A 27850-nucleotide genomic window follows, 5' to 3' on the forward strand; every position below is an offset into this window, starting at 1 on the left:
TAACACTTTTGCTTTAAGTTTTTATTACATTATATCGAATTAAAACTTTTTTTCTGGAAAGTTGGAGATCATGCTTTTCTTCCTACTTTTGACTCTTTTATTGCGCCATATTGTTTCCTTTTCGGTGTTACTCGTAGAACCATGAGGTAAGACACGTTGCTTGAATTAATTTGTGGAATTCGTATATTGTGCCTAATGAAATGGTTTTTGTAGGTTTTTGTGTAATATTTATTGAATCTTATTTATGTTAAGCTTTTACTGTCATATTATAAAAATGGCTAGTTTCTCTGTATTGTGACATCGTTTTAAGAGGCTAAGTGGTCATGTGGCTGTGTAAGTTCGGATTTGTATAATTATAGTATATTAATTGTGATTTCAAGAAAAACATATCAAGAGAATAATTGTTTAACAAAATTCCTATTACGATTCCGTTTTCCCGTTTTCGTATATACATTTAATTTCATATAAAGTAATAGTAGTATCAAAAAGCACCTTTATGGGTTATCTTCCATTTTTGAAAAAATACTTGGTTTGAATTAGTACGTTTTCAGGTCTTTAAATTTTATTTGTATTTTTAACTGAGTGGTCGGTCTTATTTGTTCCTAATAGTTAAGAAACCTGTGGCATAGTTACACATGTTAACCTAATCATCTGAAACCAGTCGCTTGACAGTTGCCAGATGTAGTGTATAATTAATTTCCTGTAAAATAGTTAACAGTAGTATTTGTTTTAAAAACTTAATATATATTTTTATTTTAAAAGTGAGTGTGGTTGCAAAGCAAGTTTTTCTTGTACCGTTTTTATGAAGCTTAGTACTGATCTGATCTAGGAATTTACTTTATTTCTGGTTTTAAAAACTAATCTAATTATTAGTTTATTTAGGCCTATTTCACTAAAGTGTGAAATGTTATATGCATCATCTGTCAGTTGAATTAATTGACTTGTGCGATTGAGAAAAAGTTGAAGTGACTTCATAACAGTTTTTGTTTTTAATAAATCAGTCTTTCATTTATCAGTTTTCTAACAAGAAAATATGCCTTGTTTTATGATTTATATAAAATGAAAGTATACTGTGCTATATAGATTCTAAAATTATTTGGTACATCTTATATATTGTGTATATTATAACATAGTAACAATCAGTACAGTTACTTGAAAATTGTGTTTCATTTATTTCTAATGGTCATTGTTAAGTATGTACAAACACTATTATTTTATACATTTAATGTGTTTCTTTTACTTAAAGAATCTAAGAAAATTTATAAGTTTTTTAATATATCTTGTTAACTATTTCTTTAAAAAAGTAAATACAGATGAGATTTTAGTTAAACATTCAACTTTCACTTGTAAAAAATGTGCCGCTTGTTGCACCACACTGGTGCAATAGGTTGTACGCATTGTTAATTAATCAATAAAAAATTCTGTTATAGACTACTGAGTTAGAAGTCAGTTGTTGTTAAACCTTTGTTTGGTTTATATATATTAGTGGCATTAAAGAAATTTGAGTGTTCACAGTTAATTGTAATTTTAAAATATTTCATTGTGTAAAAAGAACTTACACTGTATGACATTCTCTCTATTACGTTTATGGAACCTTTTGTAACCAACTTGTTTAAAAAGAAAAAAGAAAAAGTTGCTTATGTAAATGTTAGTTTAATCATATTCTTCAAAAAAATAAATATTTTCAAAAAATTATCATGGAAGAGCAACTTTCCATTGTACGTTTGTAAAACCTACCCAAAATAATATTTACAAAAACACTTAATTCAAGCTCTGGTTTTTTTAAAGAATTAGTTGCATATTACTAATATTATGTATTTTTTTGTTATCTGTTGGAACAGTTTTGCCTTATTTAGTAGCAAGTTATCAACATAAGATAACTAAATATTTTTATTTCTTAATTACATTGGTAGAAGTTCGCAGTAGTGATTCTATTTGAGTATAGGGTGGATAAGAAATAGCTTGTTTTCTTAGATAATAGATTTGACACCAGTTTAATATTTTATGAATTACTTGTAAACATCTATTGAACTGTTTTTACTTATATGAGAATGTACATAATCTTAATAGGTCTAACAGAGTGAGTAATCTGTATTTTATGAGATTTATGTATTAAAAGATTATTTTTTGTTCATTAGTACTGAGGAATGGTAAACTGAAGTAAAATTGGATCTTGTTCAATAACAGGCTTTTCATATTTTCTGCCCCTCTGCAATTAATGCAATGAAAATTTTAAACATTTTTGGTTGTAATTGTATATTTTAATTTTTGCTCTATTTTGTTTGTGTTTTGTAAGTATTGCACAATAGGTAATTGCACGGTATAATGTGTTTCATTACCTAAAGGTAGTCTATACATATTTATTTCTGGCTTGTTGGCATTAAATAAACAATTAATTTTCACCAAAAAAAAAGGTTTTATTATTCCATGCAACCAAAAAAGTAATTTGTGTTCATAGCTTATTTCCACATTTTTTTTTTTAATCTAAATCTTTTTACTAGGTTTTACTTAATAATTTTGGCTGATGAACGTTTTAATTTAATGCATTACTTTTTATTTTTTGTGTAAATTTACCATTAGCAATTTAAATTTTTTTGTTAGGGTTTTAGAAACTTGTTACTATTTTAAGTACACACAATTTCAGTACTATTAGGAAATAAGATTTCTTCTGTTTACTTATTGTGGTAATGTTATTGATAAAGCTTTTGTTATATTGTGCTGATGTTTGAATTGTGTGTTGATGCCCATGGCATGTTAGAAATATTATTTTATTCAGCCTTGAAATGATAGGGATATGCATCTATTTATGGGCCTTACAATTAAAAAAGGAAATAAAAGTATTAAATGTTTTGTTAATTAATATTTTCTTTCAGCTAAACATTTGTAGCTTTCAATCTTTCATTATTGGTCTGGGAGAAATCTTCAGAATTATCAAAAATTTTCTTTTTTTTTTTGTAATTCTTATTTTTATGTGAATTTCTATGGTATAAATATACCACGTATGACAAGGACAAGGATGAGGAAGATTTGTTCAGTTTTATACTTCAACGTATTAGCGAGTTTCATCCTGTAGTATAATTATAGTTTAGTAAAATAAATATTGTATTTTGTTTATAAAAGTAATTGTAATTATTATGTATAATAAATGTTTTTTTAAAATATGTTATAATTTTTAATTATACTTTTGTTTCTCCAAAATAATTTTATTTATCAATAAAATACATTCCTTTTTAAGGAATTATAATATTGCACAATATTACAAGTACATACTGTTAAAAAAATTAAAGATTTTGGAGGGGGTTGGAGATTCTGAAAGAGTGTCGTGCCAATCTGTTAACTTAGATATTTTAAATATTATCATTTTTTGGGATGAAATGAAGATTATTGCTGGTGAACTAGAAATTGCTCACCATAAGGATACAGGTAGTGTGTTGATCTGAATAATTAAAAGTAAACAAAAGAAAAATATGTGCTTTAAAATTCAAAAGTATTATTACATAAAATTTTTCAGTGAATGTTTTTTTGGGGACATCTGGTAGGCAACAGAATGGTCACACAGGAAAAAGGCTTTAAAAGGTTCTTATGATCTGGTAAGAAAAAAGAAAGTCCAATAATCTACTGCTAGTGCCTGCTTGACAAGAATGCTCATTTAATCCAGTTTTGGAAATGTTCTATTTAGAAAGTGTCCACATCATCAAAGCAAAATGTGGTGGGATTCCATCCTTTAAAAAAGATATAATTCTTCTTTCCATTTATAAAATAAATTTGCATCCAGAAAATCATTTAGGTCTGCAGCATAAGAAGGAATGATTCAGTTACCATGATTACCATCAATGTTGTAAGAACTGATATCTGAACTTCCCATCCAGCTCATTATCATATACTAATATTATTTTGTTTGTGAGTAGCTTGTTTCTACTTGGGATTGTTTTACATATAATTTAATTTAACTTTCTGGTGCGTGACTGGTTCACTCTATATAAAGATTATGCAATTTTATTCTTGCTAGTTGTTGTAATTTTCTTCTTGCTAGTAGTTGTAATTTTCTTTATATTTAAAAAGATATTTATGAAAGTATTTTTTTTGCAGTTCTCTAAAATTACAGAAGAGGCTTGCAGCCTCTGTAATGAGATGTGGGAAGAAAAAAGTGTGGTTAGATCCAAATGAAATTAATGAGATTGCTAATACAAATTCAAGTAAGTATTAAGCAGTGTAATAAGTCATGTGTGTTTGTTTTATTATATAAAAAATGTTATAGATATATTTTGACTGTTTGGCTTTGCCCACTAGGCTGGTTTAGTGGTTAACTCATCGCAAATCGGCCAATTTCAAAGTGGAGAGTTGTAAGGTTTAAAAGCCTTTTGTGAGGTTGTAAGGCTTTTTTCCATTTTGAGAATGATACTTAGTAATCTGGCCTTATTGCCATGTTCTGCTTTTGTTGGTTCATGTGCATTATAAAGTGTGTTCTGACAATAAGGAATACTTAAAAAGATTTACGCAAGAAATCTCTTCCTTTTTCAGTTCTCTAAAATTACAAGTCTTTCTCAGCCTCTTTGTAACTTTATTTGCATTTAATTAGTGGTTAATCACGAACAAACGTATCATAAAATAAAAATGAATCATTAAGCCTCTACCTCATTTTAAATGTTATTTTTCAAAATGTTAAAAAATTATTTTGTATCATTTGTCGTGTGTTGAGTACTCTCTTTTCCTGTTTAGCCTCCGGTAACTACCGTTTAGATAATACTTCAGAGGATGATATGTATGAGTGTAAATGAAGTGTAGTCTTGTACATTCTCTCAGTTCGACCATTCCTGAGATGTGTGGTTAATTGAAACCCAACCACCAAAGAACACCGGTATCCATGATCTAGTATTGAAATCCGTGTAAAAATAACTGGCTTTACTAGGACTTGAACGCTGAAACTCTCGGCTTCCAAATCAGCTGATTTGGGAAGACACCACTAGACCAACCCCGGTGGGTTTTCGTGTGTTGAGTACTGGTATTAGTAAAGATCCACAAACAAAAACAAATGTGAATGGGTTCCAGATTTTCTACGCTGCACCGAAAAAAAGGAATGAAGTTTTTGATAGTACTTAGTAATAATGAAGTGGTATTAAAGTAGTACATAAAATACTACTTGCATGGGAACCTCAGTCATTGTAAAAACTGAGCAAAATTTAACTTTTGAGTGCAAGCTGATGGTCATAATCTGATGAGATTGATCCTGTATCCTGTTAATAGACATTATGTCACTAGCAGCAATGTTTGTAAAAGGATTATGAGCTGATGTAGAAGTTGTGCTGCAGTATTCAAAAGTCTGTGATGGAAGTGATGGCTTAGGATGTTTACAAATCCATATTGAGAACATTCAAATGAATGTTTTCTGATTCTTACCATATAGTTTAGATTTATTTCTGAATGAGTTACATCTATTGATAAAGTTAGAGATATTTTTTGGTGGCAAATTATTCACAAATAAATGAATAATGATGATAAAGGATTGGAAATAAAGAATTATGAGAGAGACGGAGTATTATATATATTTTTTTAATAATTAAACAATTTAATTGTAACATTTTCATTTTAAACATTAGTTCATTTTTTTTATGTTAAAAAGGACAGAATATTAGGAAGCTCATAAAAGATGGTCTTATCATCAAGAAGCCTGTAGCGGTACATTCAAGAGCCAGGGTACGCAAAAATACTGAAGCTAGACGGAAAGGTCGTCACTGTGGATTTGGTAAAAGGAAAGGTACAGCAAATGCTCGTATGCCACAGAAGGTAAGTCTTGTTTACTAATATTTATTTTATAATAGTTGTGCTGCAATTGATCTTATATTCAGAGTAAAGGATTATTTTTGTAAATCAAAATGTTTGTGTGTAAATGTCCACATGTGTGTGATGTTTTATTCTATTACTTTTCAGTTGTTATGGCTTTTTATAGTTATTTTTTATAGCTGGCCTAAGATAGCTACTAATGTTATGTGTTTGCATCTTCTTCGCCTGTACGCCCCCTTTTTTCTTTCAGTCGTACTTTGTGTACAGAACCTTGTTGATTAGTGTGTTTTCTATTGTAAAAATTTGATTGTCTCTATAGATTAGTCGAAATTTTAATATAACCTAGAGGTTATATTAAAATTGCATTACTTCAGTAACTGATAATGATACAAGAGGAAGTAATTCAATGTACATAAGTTGAACAAATTTTTAGTGAAAATTTAATTTTCTATGTAGCTTAAAATCCTTGTAAATTTTAAATGTTATTAGTGTTTTAGATTTAAAATTTAAATTTCATAGTCGAAAGAATGTAAATTTATTTTTTGTAGGTTTTGTTTATGATTTCACTAGGTTTTAGAGATATTGTAATGTTCTGTTTCAATTGATCTTCAGTCCATGTCAACTTTCCCAGTAATATGGATGCATAACCATTTTTGATTTTTGTAAATTCATTCTCATTTCAAAAGTTCAAAACCATTTTTTTTAAATTTTATTTTATGTTCTAGGTATCTCGCAAACGAAGCATTTTAATGAATGAATTTTTTCATTTCATTAAAATATAGAATTATATTTAATGAATTTTTTCCATTATTTTCACAAGTAGAATATGTTACGAAAGTTCCTGTATGTTATGTACATCATTTTCCTACCTTGTATATTTATGTTTTAATAAAATAATTTTGTAATATAGCATTGAGAATGCCAAAATTTCAATTTTTGTGCTAGTATTTCACTGTGAAATGAAGGGACATCAGTGGTAATATTTATTATATCTCTTAACATAATTATTTATGATTTTGAAGTCTAATGTTGTTTATTATTTTTTTTTATAAAAGATCAGAAGTACAGGATTTTTTTAAATGTATAATTTTTTATGCCTTATGTCTCTGATGGGGAAGGTAATAAAAATTTAGAAAATGTTTGGTTTGAAGCTGCACAGTAGTGGAATAAGCAGTAAAAATTACATTGATATTCAACTGAAAAAGGGTTCAGGTTGGCTATAGATATTCACAGTTTAAAAAATAACTATTACAACTGATATTAATAAAAAAATTGTATTTATTACTATTATGTGATACATCCTACTACTAATTAATACTTGAATAATAATAGTGAAAAGGCTCATGACTAAATGAATTTCTTGTGTGTTTTAACTAACCGCACTGAATTACTGTCTGTGAAAGACAGTATAGACACACAACTGACTGTATAGACACATACCAATACAGTTTGTTCCCCCATTACTTCACTCCCGCTCAATCACCTCATAGGAATGTCTATCAACTCTAATACTATCAGCTGATTGATTAAATGAATTTTGATTCGTAACATGCCCCCCACCTTGGAAACTCAAGTTTTCAACTAAATTACAAAGATTACTACTTGAATAAGTGACCATGCTAGAATTAACATAATTTAAATGATACTGAAATTAATAATCATAAAATATACCTAAACTACAACCCTTTCAGAACATAAAAAATTAATAAAATAATAATAAACAGCAAAAATGAAAAAAGATAGTTGTATGAAATATCAATTTGTTGAATAATTAAAGTGGTTGAATTAAATATTATATTTCATTGTCACTGACCGGGAGTGGACAAACCTTATTTATAGATCTCTTAAGAATCTGTGAGTTTTAATATTGACTACCCTCACTCTACCATCGACACCTGAAATCACTTCAACTACATGACCCAATTTCCAGCTCATGGGTGGTGGTTTATCTTCATTAATGAGCACCAACTTCATTAAAGTACCAACTTTGATGTTATTAGATGACTGTCCACTTGACTCTGGATTGAAGCTCTGCGGCATACTCCTTTCTCCATCTATCCCAAAAATGTGTGGTAATTTGCTTGATTCTCTGCCATTGGTTGAGTGTTTAGGTTTGACATCTGCAACATCTTCAGGAATAGCCATTAAGTATGACCAATTAGGAAATGTCCTGGAGTTAGAGGAGAAAAATCTGAAAGATCGGATGATATTGGAGTAATTGGGAGTTTAAGCAACCTTATATCTTACAAATAATAGTATTTAACTCCTCATAAGTTAATGAAGCCAGTTAATGATGCAATACACACTAAATGATATTTAAACGATTTTACCCCAGCCTTCCATAAACCACCAAAATAGGGAGACCTAGGTGGAATGAAACTCCATTTTATATTCTCATGACTATAAACAGATGAGATAGTTGTTTCTTGATTAGCTGGCGATGAGAACATATTGTATAACTGTCGCAATTCATTGCGAGCCCTAACAAAATTCTTTGCATTGTCGCTGAAAACCTCCTTTGCTTTTCTTCTTTGAGAAATGAACTGTTGAAAGGCTGCCATAAATGCATTGATAGTCAATTCTTGTACTAATTCTAAAGGGATAGATTTCGTACAAGAGCAAATTAAAACGGCAACGTACCCCTTACAAGATTTTGTACCACGTCGGTGAGAAGTGAATATGGAAATTGGGCCACAATGCCTACATTTAAAAAAAGGACGTGGAGGTTAAACACGCTGCAGAGGTAAATTGTCTGTTATTTGTTCTGAGAATTTTTGTTTATTCTTAAAACAAATTATGCATTTGTGATAATTGATTTGATGACTTTCCTCCCATTTGTTGGCCAATGTCTTAAGCGGTGAAAGCAGTGAAAGTGGTCCAGCATTCATTTGTCTAATGTTCAGACTTAATGATTAATTTTGTGATTCTGGATTTTTCTGGTATTAGGATGTTTTTGATTGAATATAAAGTCTTGAGTTGTGAAGTCTGCCACCTACCCTGATAATGTGATTTTCATCTAAAAATGGAGACAACGAAATGAGGTTGCTACAGTTTGACACATTCTCTTCTTGTTCTTTAATGATTGATACTCATCAGTAAATGTTGACGTACAATTTTCAAGATTATAGTTTCAGCAGTGTTCAATTCTTGATTGGTTAATAGACCCATGATACAATTATTATGATTTATCTGTCTTGAATTATAACAAAATCTTAACATTTAAGCAGTTACTCTCTTAAGTTTAAGAATATCTGAATATTTATTTAGTAGCAATTGACTTTTGTTTTCCTGTTAAGAATACATTGATGTTTTGTTTTTGCTCTGGAAGATCATTATCTGGATATAAATGAATATTGTGATAAGATTCCCATGTAAATTCTTGGGACAGCCACTCTGGACCATTCTACCACAATGATGACTTTACAAGAGTGTCAGCTCCAACTCAGCTTGAAGCGAAGTCCGCTTGATTGTCTTGACTTCTCGCATGTCTCCAACTTTCTATATCTGTTAGTTGCTGAATTTTTGCAACATGGTTTTTTATAAATGTACTCCATTTTGATGATTTTGATGCAAGTTAGGACAAGACTTGTTGAATCAGTCTAATAGTAGGCTTTATATTTGCCAAGTTTTAATGCTGATGATGTCTTTTCTAGTTACTAGAAAAGACGGCGGCGTGCAGCCACTGTTGCACCACATATGGTAAAATAACTTTTTTGATAGGTGCTACTCGTATTTTTGAACAAACTAAAACAACACTGATATTTCCTGAGGAGTCCTCACTCCTTAAGTAAATACAAGTTTCGTAACCTGACACAGTGGCATCTAAAAATACATGTAATTCTATATTTCATCCCATGCTAATTTAAGTTTCCACAGTTCCTGAACAATTATTTGCCTTCAAAATGACTGGACCAACTAGTCCCAGTAGATCAAAGAGTTTTGAAACTTCTGATAATATTTTCCTTTTTGAAATATGACTTGTGTCTTCAAAATTAAGGTTAATGACATATTGAAAGGTGTCTGCTTTTCAATTCCAGTAAATATGTAATGTTTTTAGTGTTGAATCATCTTTCTCCAAATTATAACTCTGCTAAGTTGATAACTCGGCTGAAGTTTTCAAAATCAGCCCATTGTTTTAGGCTTTCAGATTCAGTTTCCTCCTTTTCTTTAAAAACTTCTATTTGATCTTGTATTGTATTTAATTCACTCCAACACTTTTACTTTTTCTAATCGTATTTCTAATTGAGTTGTATCCTTTGCATCTTTGGATATATATTTATTCAAAAATGTAGTAAACCTAGTAATTTTAGTCTTTACAGTAGCACGCCTTCTGTTTAACTCTTACATGTTTATTGTTTGGCAATTGATTATTAAAGGAGTACTGTATTGCATTACTGGCATGTAATATTACAACAAACAAAGAATAACAAAAATAACAAGTATTTGTAAATAATTAAATTAATGACGTCTGACTAATGACATAAAAATGTAAAACAATTTGATAAATTATATTCATAATCATCTGATAACGATGTCAAAATTTTCCTTTTTAATGTAATCAACAATCTCACAATTTCAAAGAAACATAAATAATAGAGGGCTGCTTAATTCTAGGTTTATATTAATGGTATTTGACTAGAGATAAGAGAACTTACAGTGTATGTGTCATAGGAAAGGAATTCAGTGATATCGATGGTCTAATGATGCAGATATCTATCACATCGGCGACTACTGCAGTGCGACTTTTTTTTTTTTTTGCTAAAATCAATTTTCTGTCCATTACACAAATGTTCCAAACTCAATGCCAATCAGACATCTTCTGAATCACATTTGGGAATCAAATATTGTTCCGGGGTTTTGGCACCTAAATGTTCAGGTTGGCTATATTCACAGTTTAAAAAATAACTATTACACTTTATATTAATAAAAAAATGTATTTATTACTGTTATGTGATACATCTTACTACTAATTAATATTTAAATAATAATAATAATGGACTAAATTAATTTCTTGTGTGTTTAACTTAAGTGCACAGAGTCATTGTCTTTCACCAACTGTCTAGACACACACCAATACTGTTAGTTCCCCACTACTCTCACTCCCATACAATCACCTCATAGGAATGTCTATAATCTCTAATACTACCAGCTGATTGATCAAATGAATTTTGATTCTCAACAACCCTAGTAAACAATATCCCTGAAAAATTATAAACCGGAAAGTATCATTTCTTCTTTTAAGAACCAGATCGTATACGTAACTAACAATTACAATTCCAAGAATTTTTTTTCTGTTTAACCATAGAGTTAAGTTGATCAAAGTTATTACGTTAAAAATAAATTATGGCAGAGTTAAATGATAAAAAGTTTGAAACACTGGTACATGATGATAAAAATATAAACTTCAAATAATCTTGACTCTTAATGATACATAGTGAATTTAAGTCTTACAAAAAGTGAATGTAAGACACTCTGATGTGACCAGTACAATTTATTTTAACATCAGCTGAAAAATCAACCTGATTTTAAGGCATAAATATAGAAGGTAGAAAAATGATGTACATACCATAATGTTTAGTAATTTTTGTGTTGAATACAACGGTTTTTGTTTCAATTCTCTTAAGTCAATTAGTTTTTGAGATATTGAATGCCAAAAAATGCAAAAATCTGTGTGCCGAGCATTGTAAAATTTGATCTACCGGATGCAAACAATTTTTTAAAATAAAAAATTGGTTTTGAACTTTTGAAATATTAGAAAAAGAATACAAAAAATTACAAAAATCAAAAATGATCTTAGAATCATTTAAATTTTAGATTGGGTGATTTTATATGGAATGAAGACTCTATTTTGTGTTGGGCTAATGAAATGTTTATTAAACATTGTTGTTAAACTTTCATATGATTAGTTTTCAGGTTAATCCTTAACTACTATAGCTTTTTTGGATTTGTATTCAATTTCTGATTCAGTCTGTTGGTGGTCACTATGCCCACTTTGACAATTCTTTAATCGCTATCACTTGTTCCTGAGATATCATATTTATTCAAAGTCAGAACACTCATTTAAAACAGCCAGCCAATATTGCATCATTACTTTTCAAAGGTGTACCAATGTTGGTATACACTTACTTGTTAATTAGAAAATAAAAAAAAATATAAATACAAAGAAATTTTAAAACTGAAAAAAATTAAAATCATGTGGTCAGAATTGGTCCCAGTAGGGAATATCAAGGAAAGAGTATAACAGCAAACCCAAGAAATAAACTATATGTCTACTAACTCAAGTTCAGCTGAAAATAGCAGAGTGCAACTGTTATGGGGAGATAGTCCACTTCCCACCTAGTAGTAGTGAAAGTCAGCTCTGACCCCAAGATAGGTGGGAGATAATATTTAGATTTGAATTCACCCTTTGTAGTTAGAAGGATTTTACATTTTCATTCTTATCAGATATTAAAGTTATGGATTTATTTACTTTTATGTGACTAGTCTGGGAACAAATTGAAGAAAAGAAACCTGCTGTATACAATTTTATAAAATTCAATAACCTAGAGAAACTGGGTTGCAATAACACTGAAAAAAATTGTAGTTATTGTTTCCTGAAATATGGTCTTATGTACGCTTACGTAATTTAAAATCATTTTATTTACTTTGATGGTATTCCTTCTAAAAACTAGCATTCTGTCCTGAGATATTGCATCAAAACAATTTTCACAGTGTCAAATACTTTTCATAATTGTTGAAAAAATTTAGTTTTGTAATAATTTAAGGTAGTTCTTAGAAAAAAAATTAATAAAGTTCTTATTTGCACATAAATATCTGGCATATTTCCATTGTATAGCATAGCTGCTGCTAAATTAAAAGAAAAGAAAAAAAGGGATAGCTATATATCTGTACTAGCCTATTTTAAGATTATTTTACTTTTAAAATTGTGAAAAGATAGTTTTGATTTGATAGCTGGAGACTGAGGAATAGACAAATAGTTTTTCTAATGTTCACTTTTTCAAAGTGAACATTAGAAAAGGTAGTCTATATTTTGGCACATTAGCTTTTTTTTTTTTTTTAAATTTGGTATAAAAAATATGAAGCTTGGAAATTAGACAGAGCAAAAAGGGTGTAAGAATCTAAATGCTCATTTTAAAAAAAAAAAAAAATTTAATAAAGTAATAAAAAGGTAGGCGATTTAAAAACATTTAAGGACAGCCTGTGGTACACATTTCACACTTGGTTTATATAGGTGTCTTATTGTGCTTTGTGAACTGAGTGTACTCATTTAAAGGAGAAGTCAGAAAAGTTCCCACCAGTTTAAATTGATATTCTTGTTTTCTTTATAGTCCTTTTTTCACTCCATTAATTTGTATTTGGGAAGTTGTATATGTGCACTCTAATTTATTAAAACATAGTTCTCTGCAAAAATGGTGGCTGTACTAAAAACAGCCACCGAAAAACATTTTCTTTTATTTACTTAAATCTTATATTTAAAATATACTGTAATTTTTCATGGTGGAAATGGGCAAAATGAATACTATGAATATTATATGAACAAGTTTTTGTAATTCTTAAAGTTTTCTTTAAATAATTTCTTGAAGTTGTCTTTCAAAAATTATAATTTACAATTATTAATTGAAAAGAACAATTTTTGAAAACACATTATACCATTCAGTAGTTTGTAAGATGTAACTTAACAGTTGTTTTTTTATGAATATAATTTTGTTTTGCAATACCAGGTGATTCTAAAAGGATTTCACAACTTTAAAAGCCTGTAAAATTTTATTGTGGTAATTTGCTGATTAGCTTGAGGTCTCATTTCATACCAAAACACCATCAAGTTTTGACTGATGTAGTTCATTTGTAGCATATTCGGCCACCAGTGTTGTTAAAGGTGGTGGATATATTTACATGCTGGCTATGTGTTTTGGTGTCATGATTTGCAGTCAGCAACTGCAGTTCATCATTTTCATAAAAGTTTAGTATGGAACCTCCTAGTAGGCTTACTAATTTACTCTTGGCACTAAACCTTTATTGAACAGGTTGTTCTTCCAGACAGAACGGTCTTACTTCCAGGAGGCAACTGTAAATGGTATTGTTTTTATGTTGGACCATTCAAGTTAGGTATTGCAAGTTAGGATAACACCTCACTACCACCTTGAAATTGAGCTTTTCTTTTTTCTTGATTCCCATGTCGGTGGATTGTCACAAAGGTCGAATTGTATAGCCAACTTGCTTCCCAGATTTGAGTCTGCTGGAATTTTTCTTGTGGGATTTCTTTAAAGACTGGGCTCATGCATCACCTTTGCCTGCTGATGTTATTCAGCTAAGACTGAAAAAATGTCATGGCTGCAGAGGTAACGCCTTATTTGCTGGTTGTAGTCTGGAATGAAATCAACTTTTGGTGGGATGTATGCTGCATTACAAATGGTAGCCACATCCAACCAAAGTGAATGTTGGGTGACAAACGTAATGTGTTTTTCTATGACATGAGACCTCAGCTGATTCTGTAAGTTATCTCAATAAATTTTTATACATGTTTTAAGTTGTGAAGTACTTTTTGAATCGTCCAGTATTATTAACCATTTACATTTTTCTAGTATAGTGTATCTTTGTAATCAAAAATCAACTTGAACAACCCAAATGCAGAATTACAGTATATTTTACTACTATAGTGTTGAAATGTTAGAAAATATTTTTATTTTAAAACAGTATGTGAATAAATAACATGCCTGTGTTTATTTTTGTTTAATTTATTATAAAATATCTTGTCTTAATATAATGCAATGGAGTTGTTAACATGATTTAGTTACTTATGAGTAGAATGTTAAGAGTTAACCCAGAGTAGAATGTTAAGAGTTAACCCACCAGGTTGGTCTAGTGGTGAACGCGTCTTCCCAAATCAGCTGATTTGGAAGTCAAGAGTTGCAGAGTTTAAGTCCTAGTAAAGTCAGTTATTTTTACACGGATTTGAATACTAGATTGTGGATACCGGTGCTCTTTGGTGGTTGGGTTTTAATTAACCACACACTTCAGGAATAGTCAAACTGAGACTGTACAAGACTACACTTCATTTACATTCATAAATATCATCCTCATTCATCCCCTGAAGTATTATCTGAACGGTAATTAAAAGAAAGAAACAGTGTTAAGAGTTGATTCCAATATGATACTGGTATCATGGATGATTTTCTTTATGATGTCTTGTGAAAGTTATAAGGTTAAAAAAAAGAAAATTGTTTACGCATTTGAATTGTATATTTTTACAATTTTATATATATATATTTTTTTATATTAAAAAACTTATGTTTAAACCAATTCGAAAATCAAGACCATTAAATTCCTTTTTGTTATTGATTTCCTTGTTTCTGTTAAACATTTTCATAACCTTTGTCATATAATTTCCATCTAAATAAAAAAGTTGTGAATGTTTTTTTCAGACTTGTTTGCCTATTTTCTGCCTGGCTTTATATATATATATATATATATATATATATATATACATGAGGTGTGACAATAAAGTAATGAGACTGATTTTTCTTTGCAAGATGTGATAACCCTGCAGCTTGCGTAGGCACACCATCTTTGACCTTGGTCTATAAGCTACTTCTAGTCCAAGCGGCATATTGATGCAACTGCTCAGTCGTGAGTTGTGCTGTAATAAGTGAACATGTGTTTGTGTCCCTCATCACAGCTTTTTGGACATCTTGTGTTGTATGAAAATGGTGTCCCTTGACCGCCATTTTGACTCTTGGAAATAGAAAAAAGTCGCACGGAGTGATCTGGTGAATAAGGTGGCTGTGGTAGTACTGAAATTTGTTTTGAGGTTAAAAATTGCTGTACTGACAGCAGTATGGGATGGCGCATTATCGTGATGCAGAATCCAATTATCAGCAATGTTGGCACGGACACGAACTCATTTACAAAGTCTTTTTAAAATTTCTTTGTAGAAATATTGGTTAACTGTTTGTCCAGGAGATCCACTCTTTATGAACAATTCCCTTGGAATCGAAGAAGCACACAAGCATGCATTTCACTTTTGACATGCAAGCTTTTTTTGGTCTGGGTGATCCCTTTGAGCACCATTGCGAACTTTGGCGTTTTGTCTCTGGATCGTATTGAAAAAACCAACCTTCATCACCACTGATCACGGCTCAACAAATGTGGATTGATTTCAATTTGCTCTAACAGATCGGCTGCCACGTTTTTCCGTGTTTCTCGCTTTTGTTGTGCGAGATTTTTGGGGACCATTTTGCACAAATCTTTCTCATACCAAGATCTTCAGTTAATATTAGATGAACCGTTTCTCGATTGATGTTGAGTTCTTCTGCAATTATTTTCACGGTTAATCTTCGATCAGATCATACGATTTCACGCACCCTGGTCAAGTTGACATCTGTCCGTGAGGTTGATGGTCGTCCACTGCGGTCTTCATCTTCAACATTCGTTCTGCCTTTACTAAAAGTTTTATGCCACCGAAAAACTTGAGCTCTTGACATAACCTCCTCTCCAAAAGCCTTCTGAAGCTTACCATAAGTTGTCGTTGTGTTTTAACCCAATTTAATGCAAAAAGAAATGGCATACCGTTGCACAATATTTTGCGGTTTCATTTCTGTGACGAGAGACACAAACATGTGTTCACTTATTACAGCACAACTCACGACTGAGCAGTTGCATCAATGTGCCGCTTGGACTAGAAGTAGCTTATAGACCAAGGTCAAAGGTGGTGTGCCTACGCAAGCTGCAGGGTTGCCACATCTTGCAAAGAAAAATCAGTCTCATTACTTTATTGTCGCACCTCGTGTATATATATATATATATATATATATATATATATATATATATATATATATATATATATATATTACATTTATATTTAATTTATTTTGTATATTTTTCAATTACATATGTGATCATCATTTAATGATGTTTTGTTCTACAAGGTTATGTTTAAGAAAATTTTATAAAATAGAAATAATTAAATTTATCCGAATTAAAATAATTTATTAATGTGAGTGAGTCTAAATGATATTGCTGAACTGATTACTCTACAATATTACAAAAGGAAACTCTTTCAGACAATGCTGCCTGCCAATCTTATTTGTATATATTTTTGATTGATATTAAATTTTTTCTTAAGATAGCATGTAATTAATTCTCATGAAATCATATGATCTAATTATTAGATTAATAACTATAAAAATAATTGTTGGGATTATTTTTGGAAGATTTTTTTTTAACTGTACCATTTATATGTGAATATTGAATATTAATATTTCATTGTGATTCTTGTTTCTAGTTGTAAATTTTTATTACTTGCTCAGGTATTATGGGTCAACCGTATGAGAGTCTTAAGAAGGTTATTAAAGAAGTACAGAGAAGCTAAGAAAATTGACAGACATTTATACCATCAGCTTTATATGAAAGCCAAAGGTGATTATCTACTTTTAAAACATTTTTCTAGTTGTTTTAATAAAAGTACATTTTTTAAAATCTGTTAATTAATTGTATTTTATTGCTTCTAATGTATAAGTTGCAGTTATTGATTTTAATGTAGTTTGAATTTTTATTGGATAATTAGATTATATTGGATTTTAATTGTTTTTAATTTTAGTCTGTTGTTGTTCTTTAGGATATAAATTTGAAGTTGAACTAATTAACATTGGATTATGTTTGCATAGGTGCAGATCCATGAAAATTCTGTGTATCCTGTGGTTTATATAGTTTATTGTTATGTTGTGAACTGTGTTACAAACTTTTCTTTTTAGAATCACCCAAATTAATGCATTTTTTCCAGATATTCTTATGCATGTGTTGTAGATGAATTCCGTAGGATATATTTGGATGTGGCAATGTGCCTAACAATTTGACCATAATGAGATTAATCCCCCATTTTAGAGATTTGGTTGCAGACAAGAAGACTGGGAAACGCCATTTTGACTGATGTTAAACTGGCTGAGGTTAAGAAAATGATGCAATCTTCGCCTTTAAAAAGCTTGAGGAGACTATCAGTGCTCGCTCAGACTGTATATGGAAGTACTCGGAGAGTGATGAAGTGGTTACACTTTTGTGCATAACATGGTTGCAGTGTTTAGGGAATTGGAGCTGGATAAAGAAAAGTGCATACTGTACTGTATGTGGTTTTGGTCATTTGTTGACAACCATGGAATTGCAGAGCTTTACAATTTTTTTTACTGATTGCATGGTTTCACCTTAATGGCTATGTTAACAGTGAAAACTCTAGAATTTGGTCAACTGAAAATCCAAATCTGTTAATGAAAACCCCCTTACACTTCATCTTGAATAGTGGGCCCCATTTTCTTTGAAACTACAGTGAACAGTGTTGTGTACCAAGATATCAATATACAGTTTATTGCACTTGAAGATGATGAATGTGATTGTTGTTTCCAGCAGGACAGTGCCAAATGTTACAATTCTAATGAAACCATGCATTTCTAGCACTAAGTTTTTTGGCAAGCGTATGTTATCTAAAGGATTATGGCCCCTATGTTCACCTGTTTTGACATCCCAGCTTTCTACTAGTGGGTTATTTTAAAGGAAAGGTCTATAAAAACAGGCCACATATACTGGAGAAACTAAATATGAAAGATTAACATCAATATACATGTGCTTCACAAAGTATCTTCAATCATGGTAAAAAGAGTTCATAAATGCATTACTGGGCAGCCAATGCTGTGAAAATAAATCTTTAAATATTATTTCTTAATGTTATATTTTTTTTATTACTTTGATGAGTGTAACTTTTGAATCTCTCTATGTATGTACTGTACGAGTGCGACTTTTGGATTTCTCTGTATTAGTTGATCTCGCTAGGTCTAGTTGATATATTAGGTCAATCTGGCTTTTCTAGTAGACCTATGCTAATAAGGCCTTATACTACAAGGCACATAGATATGCAAGTATTCAGTGACAACTCTTTAATGAGGGTTGAAACTAAATTTATCCATACCTTTTCATACAAATGTACTGAACATAGCCCTCCTGTAAGTGTGTCTCCTATTGATTAATTAAGTTTTTTTTTATGCAAGCTCTGCTGAACATGTTTAGTCATTGAAACAAGTAGGTTCATCAAACAATTGTTAGCAGATAAAATATTTCTCCTCATAGTTGCTTTGGTTTTCTGTCACGTACTGTCTGAAATAAGGACATTTCATTACTGTAATTTTAAAAATGGGTCTGATAAAAAACCTACAATAGCGTCTTATTGGACAGTAAATAAATCCTAGTCCTCACCATGGTTTTGAAAAATGTTCACATGCATTAGGTTTCTGGTTATATTAAATTTTTTTCAGATTGTTGACAATAGCAAGCCTCCAAAACATAATGAAATTGGCTACAATTCCTTACAAAAATTTCAACCCATTACTGACCACTGTAATGAAATGTTGCTATGTAGGCCACCAACACATTCTGTAGATGAATCATCAATTGGAAGCAAGGGCAAACATAACTAGTCTTCCCACCTTCACCATCAACACCGTTGGTGGATAAATTTGTGAGTTCTGTGTGACTCCATTTCCAATTATTGTTTAAGCGTGCTGTGTTATAAGGGGAAACATTCTCAGGAAAACGGGGATGAAATAAAATAATTTGGTCTTTCCTACTATATTATAAAGAAATTTCTTTCACTATGCAACTACCTGAGAAAGGGATATCACATGTTTACAAATAATTTTTTTTTACCATTCTTCCTTTAATTAAATTGTATCAAAATGAAACATTCCATACTGGCATAATTCGAAAAAATAAAAAAAAGGGCTACTCAGTAATGTAAAAGGCCAATTAAATGTAGGGCAAAAGGTTTACTGCAAACAAAATAGAATTATATCATCAACCTACAGAGAAAAAGTCTGAAAAAAGCCAGTCATTCTTGTCTCTAAAAATTTTGAAGTAAGGGGTAAGAAAAATATAAAAAGGAGACATGGTAAGGGTTACCACGGATAAAAAACCAGCTGTGATTTTAGATTGCAACATATGGGTGGAATTGACACCTTTGATATGATATATGCTTTTCTGGATCAGTGAAGAACACTAAAATATTGGAAAAAGGGGATATTTTTACATATTTTTAGAATGATATTAAACTAAAAATTTATATAGAGAACAAAAACCAAAAACCACTGTCTTGTTATAAATTTATTGTCAGTATCATTGATTCAGTAACAGATGAGTGACTTGGCAGTGGAGTGGAAAAGGACTTACAGCCTGGTTGAGCCAACAGTAGGTTAGGGGCCTTTAAAAACTGCTTAATAAAAGAGAAAAAATATGCTGGAGCTGCACCAGGAGGGGGCGGAGACTATAAAAAAAAATTGTTGGAAAAGAGCCAGAACATTGCATATAAAATGTGGGGAAGATTGCCACAGCATCTGTTTTTCCAAACATAAATGTCAGGTAATAGGTCCAGTGTGTAGGCATGAGTAGTGTTTAGTGTATGTAAATTGTTTGATATTGGAAAGAATTGTGTAAAAATACCCTGGAAAGGAGACATGCAAGTTATTTTTATTTTAAATTTTCTACTTTTTTTATTTTTTTTTTTTAGTTGTGCTCTATTTCAGTTACCATATGAAACTAAAAACACTATGTAGGTTATGTAGTATTTATTCAGATATTAATATGAAATTCCTCTTTTCTTGTAAAGACATTACAACAAATTAAAAAACTAATTTTCCAATGATAAATTGTTTATATTTTTTTTGTTGTTAAAAATCACAAATTAAAAAAATAAATTGTTTTTTAATAAAATTATTTCATTAGGTTAAGTATATATTCATATTTTTATCAGTAATTTAAACGATCTCCTTGTTTCTGTTGTTCAACATTTTCATAACCTTTGTCATATAATTTCCATCTAAATAAAAAAGTTATGAATGTTTTTTCCAGACTTGTTTGCCTATTTTGTGTCTGGCTTGTTTAGCATGTATTTGACAAGAAAGTTGGGTGATTTTTGACATATTTTTTCTCTTGGCCCTCAAAGTGTTAAAAAAAGGAAAGTTTAAGCTGATAAAAAAATTTTAACTTGCATTGATAAAATTAAAAAATTGTCAGAATGTTTCTAAAAACTACATCCAAACTACTGTAGTGTAAAAAATTGGATATTTTTTAATGATTTTAAAATAACAATGAAAGCATTTATGTGACTTGCTGTACTTTTTGAGAGTTTAGAAATGATAATAATCAATTTGCAGGCACAGAAGGTGGGAAGGAACCATCGGGAAGGGTATGGTTTAAATCTCAATAGAAGGGAACGAATCACAGATTTTTAGCTGTATATTTTATGTAAGAGAGTAGCCAGTCCATTTTTTAGTGATATTTTGTTATTGTAAGACCCAAAAAACCTTTGAGAACAATTAGTTCTCTTAATGTATAATTCAAATTTTGAATGATTTCAAATAAATGTTTTTAATTTCTTACTTCTTAGGCCGATAGCAACTAAATGTATTTCTATGGCAGCTATATATTTCTAAATCTTTGGGTATGTTACTAGTTTCTGGTCTTGTAAAATGATGCTGTTATTTATTTTTATTTAATTAATGTTAACATCATGTTATATTTTGAATAATAAATGTAAAACGTAGGAAGTACGATTTCATTTAAGTAAAAAAAACTTTCCTATAATAAAACTGTGCTATTCCTTTATACAAATTAAGAGTGGCAAGTGTCAGAAGTCAGAAAAATGTATCGGTAATTTGTGAAATACTTATTTTAAATTAAATTGTAGATTATATTTTAATTAAGCCCCTAGCATGTCTCAAGCTATTCATGTAAACTAGATATTTGATTTTTAAATTTAACTCTGTATGAGTTAAATAATGTTAAATCCTATTAATAGGCATTAAATTTATAGATCATTTACTACACTATTAAAAATGTCATGTTTTGTCAGTAAAATGAATATACGAGTATTCAGATTGTTTGATTTTTCTTTTTCATAGAAACTATAATGTTAATTATGTTTCAGGTAATGTGTTTAAGAATAAACGTGTATTAATGGAATTTATTCATAAAAAGAAGGCTGAAAAAGCAAGAACAAAGATGCTTAAGTAAGTATTTAGGTTGTATTACTAAATTTGCAAATTTGTCATTTCTTTTTTTGTATACATGTACATGCTTGGATTAAATGAGCTGGCTTATGTAGTATACTGCTTTATGTAGTCCTTTTTTTTTACTTCTAACAACTTTGCATATGTAAGGTTGTTGTAAAATAAATTGCTATAGAGTTATTTTAAACTAATCAATGGAAAAACAGACTTAAACTGCAGAAAGTTCTGTATTTTAACTTAAATTTTTTTTAGAAAAATTTAAATCATTGTATTGTAGTATAAAAAAAAATTGTAGAAATTACAGAAATTTATGCAGTAAGAATGCCTTTTTTTCTGTTAGTGCAGTTATAAAATTCCATTATTTTGAAGATTGTATGAAAGGGTGTGTGGGAAAATTATCATTTTTAAGAAGTTAATTTAATTCTTATCTGTTTATTCAAAATTTAATATAGTTTTTTTGCCTTTTAATTTTTCAGTGATCAGGCTGAAGCTCGAAGACAGAAAGTTAAAGAAGCGAAGAAGCGACGTGAAGAGCGTATTTCACAGAAAAAACAGGAATTACTTCAGTCTTATCAAAGAGAAGATGAAGCAGCAGCACAGAAGAAGTAATTAATTGATTAATTTTTACATCATTTCATATTATTTGTATTGCTAAAACATGCAGATGTTGTGTTTGCGAAATAAAAAATGATAAAATTATGTTCTTTTTATATTTTCTTTTAACACCTTTTATGAATTATATCTTTTTTGTTAGAGTAATAATATTACATTTCAGTGTAATATGATTTTGCGATGTTGATTATCATATTTTTTACTACATTTTATGAGATAAAAAAATATGCATCACAGCAGCAAATATGTTTTTACATGTGTTAATAATTAAAATCATACTTTCATTTTACAATTTTCAGATATTATCTGAATATAAGATACCTGAAATACTTAATTATGATGCAAATTGGTATATAAGGTATTATAACTTAATTGCATATAACTCTAAACAATGATATTTAAATAAACAATAAGTAATAGGTTATTTTTGTTCTGATTTTAAACTTTATATTGAGTAGAAAAAGTTATCTTAGCGCAACCACTGCACAGCATGGTCATGGAATGCTAGACAGGTGGGAGTAAGATTGGGTCTATGTGTTACATTTGAATGCCTGCACCTGCATGCAAGTACGCATTCCATTGGTGATGTAGTACGCATTTTATACTCTATACACATAGGTGATGAATGGCAACTAGGCGTGCTGTTGTTTGTTATTTTTCACAAAATTTTGTTTTTGTATATTTTATTTACTCTTTTATTTTTTAAATGTTTTTTTAAATTCTGGATTTTACTTTCCAGAATGGAGAAATCTGATAGTATTTATTTGGTAGATTTAATAAACCATGTTTTATTTTAGTTAGACAAGTGTTCAGTGCCATCAATAACATCTGTATTGGTCACTATCTGATATTTCAGACTCATCAGCACTACTATCTCTATCTTTAGTTGAACCTGTGTAATTTTTTATTATGGTAAGATGCATTATTGAAAACTAAAACTGAACAAGGTGGAAGATGGAATCAATTTTGTTTTCAGCTGTTTTTCATAGTTATCAGCATTCATGTCATCATGGTAATAACCCTGTTTCTGACCCGATCTGAATACTAAAAGAGCATTAGGAACTTCTTCCATTTCACCTCCGGTGTGTACCATTATCAATTTCTGTCCTTTGGATATAGGTTTCTTATAACCATGAACATAGTCATTCCTCCAACCAAAATGGGATTTGAATAAATGTAGGACTCATTCGAAAATATAATTACTTGGCCATCGTTTCTATACCTCTGTAAATTTTGCAAATAATTAATGCATTTTAAACAAATGTTGTATTTTTCCAATAACAGCTTTCTGTTATCAGCAATCTTTTTCCACCTAAAACACTTTTCTGTAAAATTTTTCTTAAAGTTTCATGTGTAAATTTGAAATCCAAATCTACATTGTTTTCAGAATTGCTAATAAGTTATTTAATATCTGTAATTTTTTCTGGTGTATATGAAAATTATAGACGATATTCCTTAATGCGATCTTTGAAAATTATAGATACAAAATTTTTTCTTAATTCGTTTTCAGGATATTCCTGGTGTAGTGAAAGTTTGGTTTTCACAAAGTTATTTTTTTCAGCTAAAGTTTTTTGCACTATGTGAACTGATACGTCATATAAATCGGCAACATGAGCTTGTGTTTTTAATGTAACATGTCTGGATTTCCTTCTGAAATTTTTTCATAGCCATTCATTATAATATATTTAGTCTGGCTTCTTATAGCCAGCCACTCCTCATCCTAATTTACAATTAGATCTTGGTTGAGGCATTACACATCATAATTCTATATACTATAACTGAAAATACACTAACTCAAAGTAGTATTGAAAAATACTATATTTTACACTATGATAGGGGTATTGTTAAATACTGTTTTAACAAAAGGCAATACTATTTTGTTACAACCAAGCGATGCACTAGACAGGAATTGTGTTTACACTACGATAACTTTGACAATCTTTACTTAGATGTATTATTTTCCCATGTAGTTCTCATTTACTGTTAACAGAATATTTTAATGTTTACTATTTAGTAATAGATATATGTTTATTATCTAGTAATACATCCTATTAGCAAAATGACTGTTTTTGAAAAAAATCTTTATTGGTATTTTAACCAAATTAGTTTATTTTTCAATTTCTTGTCATTTTTAGTCTGCAGTGCAAGTTATTGTCATAAACTGAGAAGAAGGTAATAGTCACGAGATGCAAGGTTGGAATTGTATTGTGGATATTAAAAAATTTCTTAGCAAAATCAGTTTAATCCTTGAACTGTGTTCTTGCAGTCAAGTAGTACAGAAATAAAATTCTATTGGGCAGCTTTTAAAGTTTTATTCTGAATAGGATGTCAAAGTTTTTTGAACTTGTGGCATATGAGTTGCTTTTACAGCATTTCTGTAATAAAGGAGCTCTATAAGCAATACCAAAAAACAGTGGTCTTATTAGCTTCCTGTTGAAAACATTCTTTCTTAGTGGTCTTGGAAATGATGAATATTAATAGTGCACAATTGCAAATTTCCTTAAGTATTTGTTCATGATAAAAAGGTTCAAGTCTGATCTTCAGTCCAATGTGGTTACAGCACTTCAATTTGATAGTGCCGCAAATATCTATAACTACCAAAATATTTTTCCTTGTTAATTTTTTGCCACAACTTCCTGCATCTCAGATTTTCTATTAAAATTTTGTGTTTCCATGAATATAAAAATATAGCTAGTTCATTATTAATTGTGAAACTATAAATCTGTTTTTGAAAATTGTTCACTTTTTTGTAATAAATCATTTGTGGTCATAGATAGGTATTTACATATGCACTGTGTATCTACTTCTCTAGGCATGGACATTTGTGTAGGACAATAGATTTAAAAAAAAAGAAGATTAATACATGCATTACAATAAAAAATAGAATTAACATCTTTGCTGGATATACATGGTGTTGTAAGAAAATTATGAGAATGTTTTGATTCTGCATGCCAAATCTTTTGGGTTTGTCTTTTTCTAATCTGATAAAATCTAGTGTGTCAGTATTTTCAGCCATTTTAGATATGTAGTTCAAGTTTGGCAGTCTAGTAGTTAATTAAAATAGGCAGTATATTTTGTTTGAAAATGATGTAATAAAGGATTTACATTAAATTTTGTGTTTGAAATGAAATAAAGTGCAGTATTCATATATGTAATATTTTTCTAATATATTTAATTTGTCATCTTTATTCATTTCCAATATTTCTAGATTTGTATTATTATCAGAATAGAATGTTGTTTAGTTTATTAGATGTCTAACCTAATTTATTGTTCTTGTTATTTCTTTAATGTTCATAGTTTTAAAGGATTATTTTTTTTTCTGCATCATAAACATTACATTTAATTTTATAAATTCTACACAGATTAGTTTATTATTAATGTTTTAAATACTTTTTTTAAGTTAAACTTGCATATTAATTCCAAGAATAGATTTCTGCAGGATCCCTCACAATCAGGTATTAAATTCTATAATTATATTAAAACATGTATTTAAGAATTTGTTAATTGTCAAAATTGTTTTTTTGAAAATTTGTATGGACGATTACTCAAATTCTGCTATTCAGTACTGGAAAGATTTTAGCACAGTGGTCAGTATATATGTATATATACATAAAAACACACAGGTGTTATAAAAACAGTTTCAAGATTTCAGGGAATGGTGTCCCCCACATTGAAATAAAGAAAACACTTTCTGGAAATGCTTAGTTTACTCTGGCTACCTGCCAGTTTGTGTTTTTAACAAAAATTTATTTCTTGGGCATGGTTAATTGCATAGAGTGAAATTTTTTAGACTGCTAAAGTATCAAGAGTTAACTTGTATAAAAATAATGAACCTGATCTGTTAATCTATTTCAAAATGGTGGTCATGTAAACATTTTAATTGTTAATATCTTTGCAAGCGTTGGTTTATTAAAATTTTATGTTAAAAAAAATGTTAAGCATTTTACAATAAAGAAAATGACACCTTATTAAATAATAAAGTTTTGGAAAAATAATTGAAGTCATGTTAGATTAAAAATCTGTTTTCATTTCCTGAATAAAATTAATTCCACACAATCTTTGTTGGAATAATTTTATTAATGTTGCTATGTAATAAATTATAGTAATTTAATAATAGTGAAAATATTAACATATTAATATTGAAAAAATTTGCATTAAAAGAAGAATTAAAAAGTAGTAAACAAATAAAAACTAAATCCCAGTTTATCTTTTCCTACTGACCAAGTAAATACATTGATCTGTGCTGCACTAGTTATTATTCTTTTTACAGTTATCTTAATTACCATGGCAGGTAATACTTACTTAGAAATTGCTGATATGTATTTAATATATGGTCTAGCACATTACAACACCCTTGAGGCAAGATGGCTGTGTCAGGAACACTTTTCCAATTGAGTGTTTGTTACCTTGTCACACATTGTTTTTATTGAAACATAGACAGCTCAGAGACATATGAAGCTTGAAACCTGAAAGTCGTAAATCAGGATGTCCTCATTCAACATGTACATCTGAATTTAACGGGTTAGGTTAGAAATATCTAACCTTGCCAAAAAAAGTACTAGAGCTAGCCTTTGAGTTCAATGTTAATAATGCAACAATTTTTCATGAGCAGCAGCTCCATGTCTATCGCTATCAGTGGGCACAAGCTATTTTAGATTGAAATTTTACTCGTGGTATTTGGTTATGCCAATGGCTTATCTGAAAATATACTAATATGAATTTTTTTATTGATATTTTCTTTACAGATGAAGCCAGATATACAAGATGGGCATTCGTAACATGCACTGTGGTGTTTGTTCATGAATAAAAGACATGCAATGGAAACTATTTTTCAATAGTAATATTTATTATACTTTCATGAGTTGAGTAATATTTTCAATATTATTAAATTATTTATTAGATAATATAAATAAAATTATTCAAGTTGAGATCATGTAGAGTTATTTAATCTTATTCAGGAGAAAATGAAGTGTTTTAATCTAGAATGACCTACTTTTTAAGAATTTTTGCCATAACTTTGTCATTTATGAATGGATTTGAATAAATAAGGTGTCAATTTCATCTGTCATAAAATGCAATTTTTATCGTCAAGAAGTGTTTTCTTTGTAATAACCTTTAAATAAACCAGCTTTTGCAAAGAAATTAACAATTAAAAAGTTTACATGGCTGCCATTTTGAAATGGATTGAGAGATCACGCTCATTTTTGTACAAGTAAGTTTTATATAAAATAAAGAAAAGTTAGAAAAATCCAAATTTGGTTTTTGTTGGGGATTCCAGATCCCCAGCAAAAACCAAATTCTTTTATGGTAATGTAAAACATTTGTAAAAACACAATTTACTGTTAAACATTTAAGAAGACTGGATTACACAACTGTAAAATAAAGATTACTTTGATAAAAAATTTTTTATTAAC

General features: G+C 29.6%; 1 protein-coding gene across 1 annotated transcript; it reads left to right on the top strand.

Moving 5' to 3' along the window:
• On the top strand, window positions 1-27514 carry RpL19 (ribosomal protein L19). Its single transcript, XM_075359138.1, has 7 exons — window positions 1-146; window positions 4090-4196; window positions 5621-5784; window positions 17088-17196; window positions 21743-21824; window positions 22301-22429; window positions 27182-27514. Exons 1-7 carry the CDS (start codon window positions 142-144, stop codon window positions 27183-27185), a joined length of 600 nt encoding a protein of 199 aa, XP_075215253.1. The 5' UTR covers window positions 1-141; the 3' UTR covers window positions 27186-27514.
• The last annotated feature ends 336 nt before the right edge of the window (window positions 27515-27850 follow it).

This window comes from Lycorma delicatula, chromosome 1, assembly GCF_047948215.1.
Source record: "Lycorma delicatula isolate Av1 chromosome 1, ASM4794821v1, whole genome shotgun sequence".
NCBI lineage: Eukaryota > Metazoa > Arthropoda > Insecta > Hemiptera > Fulgoridae > Lycorma > Lycorma delicatula.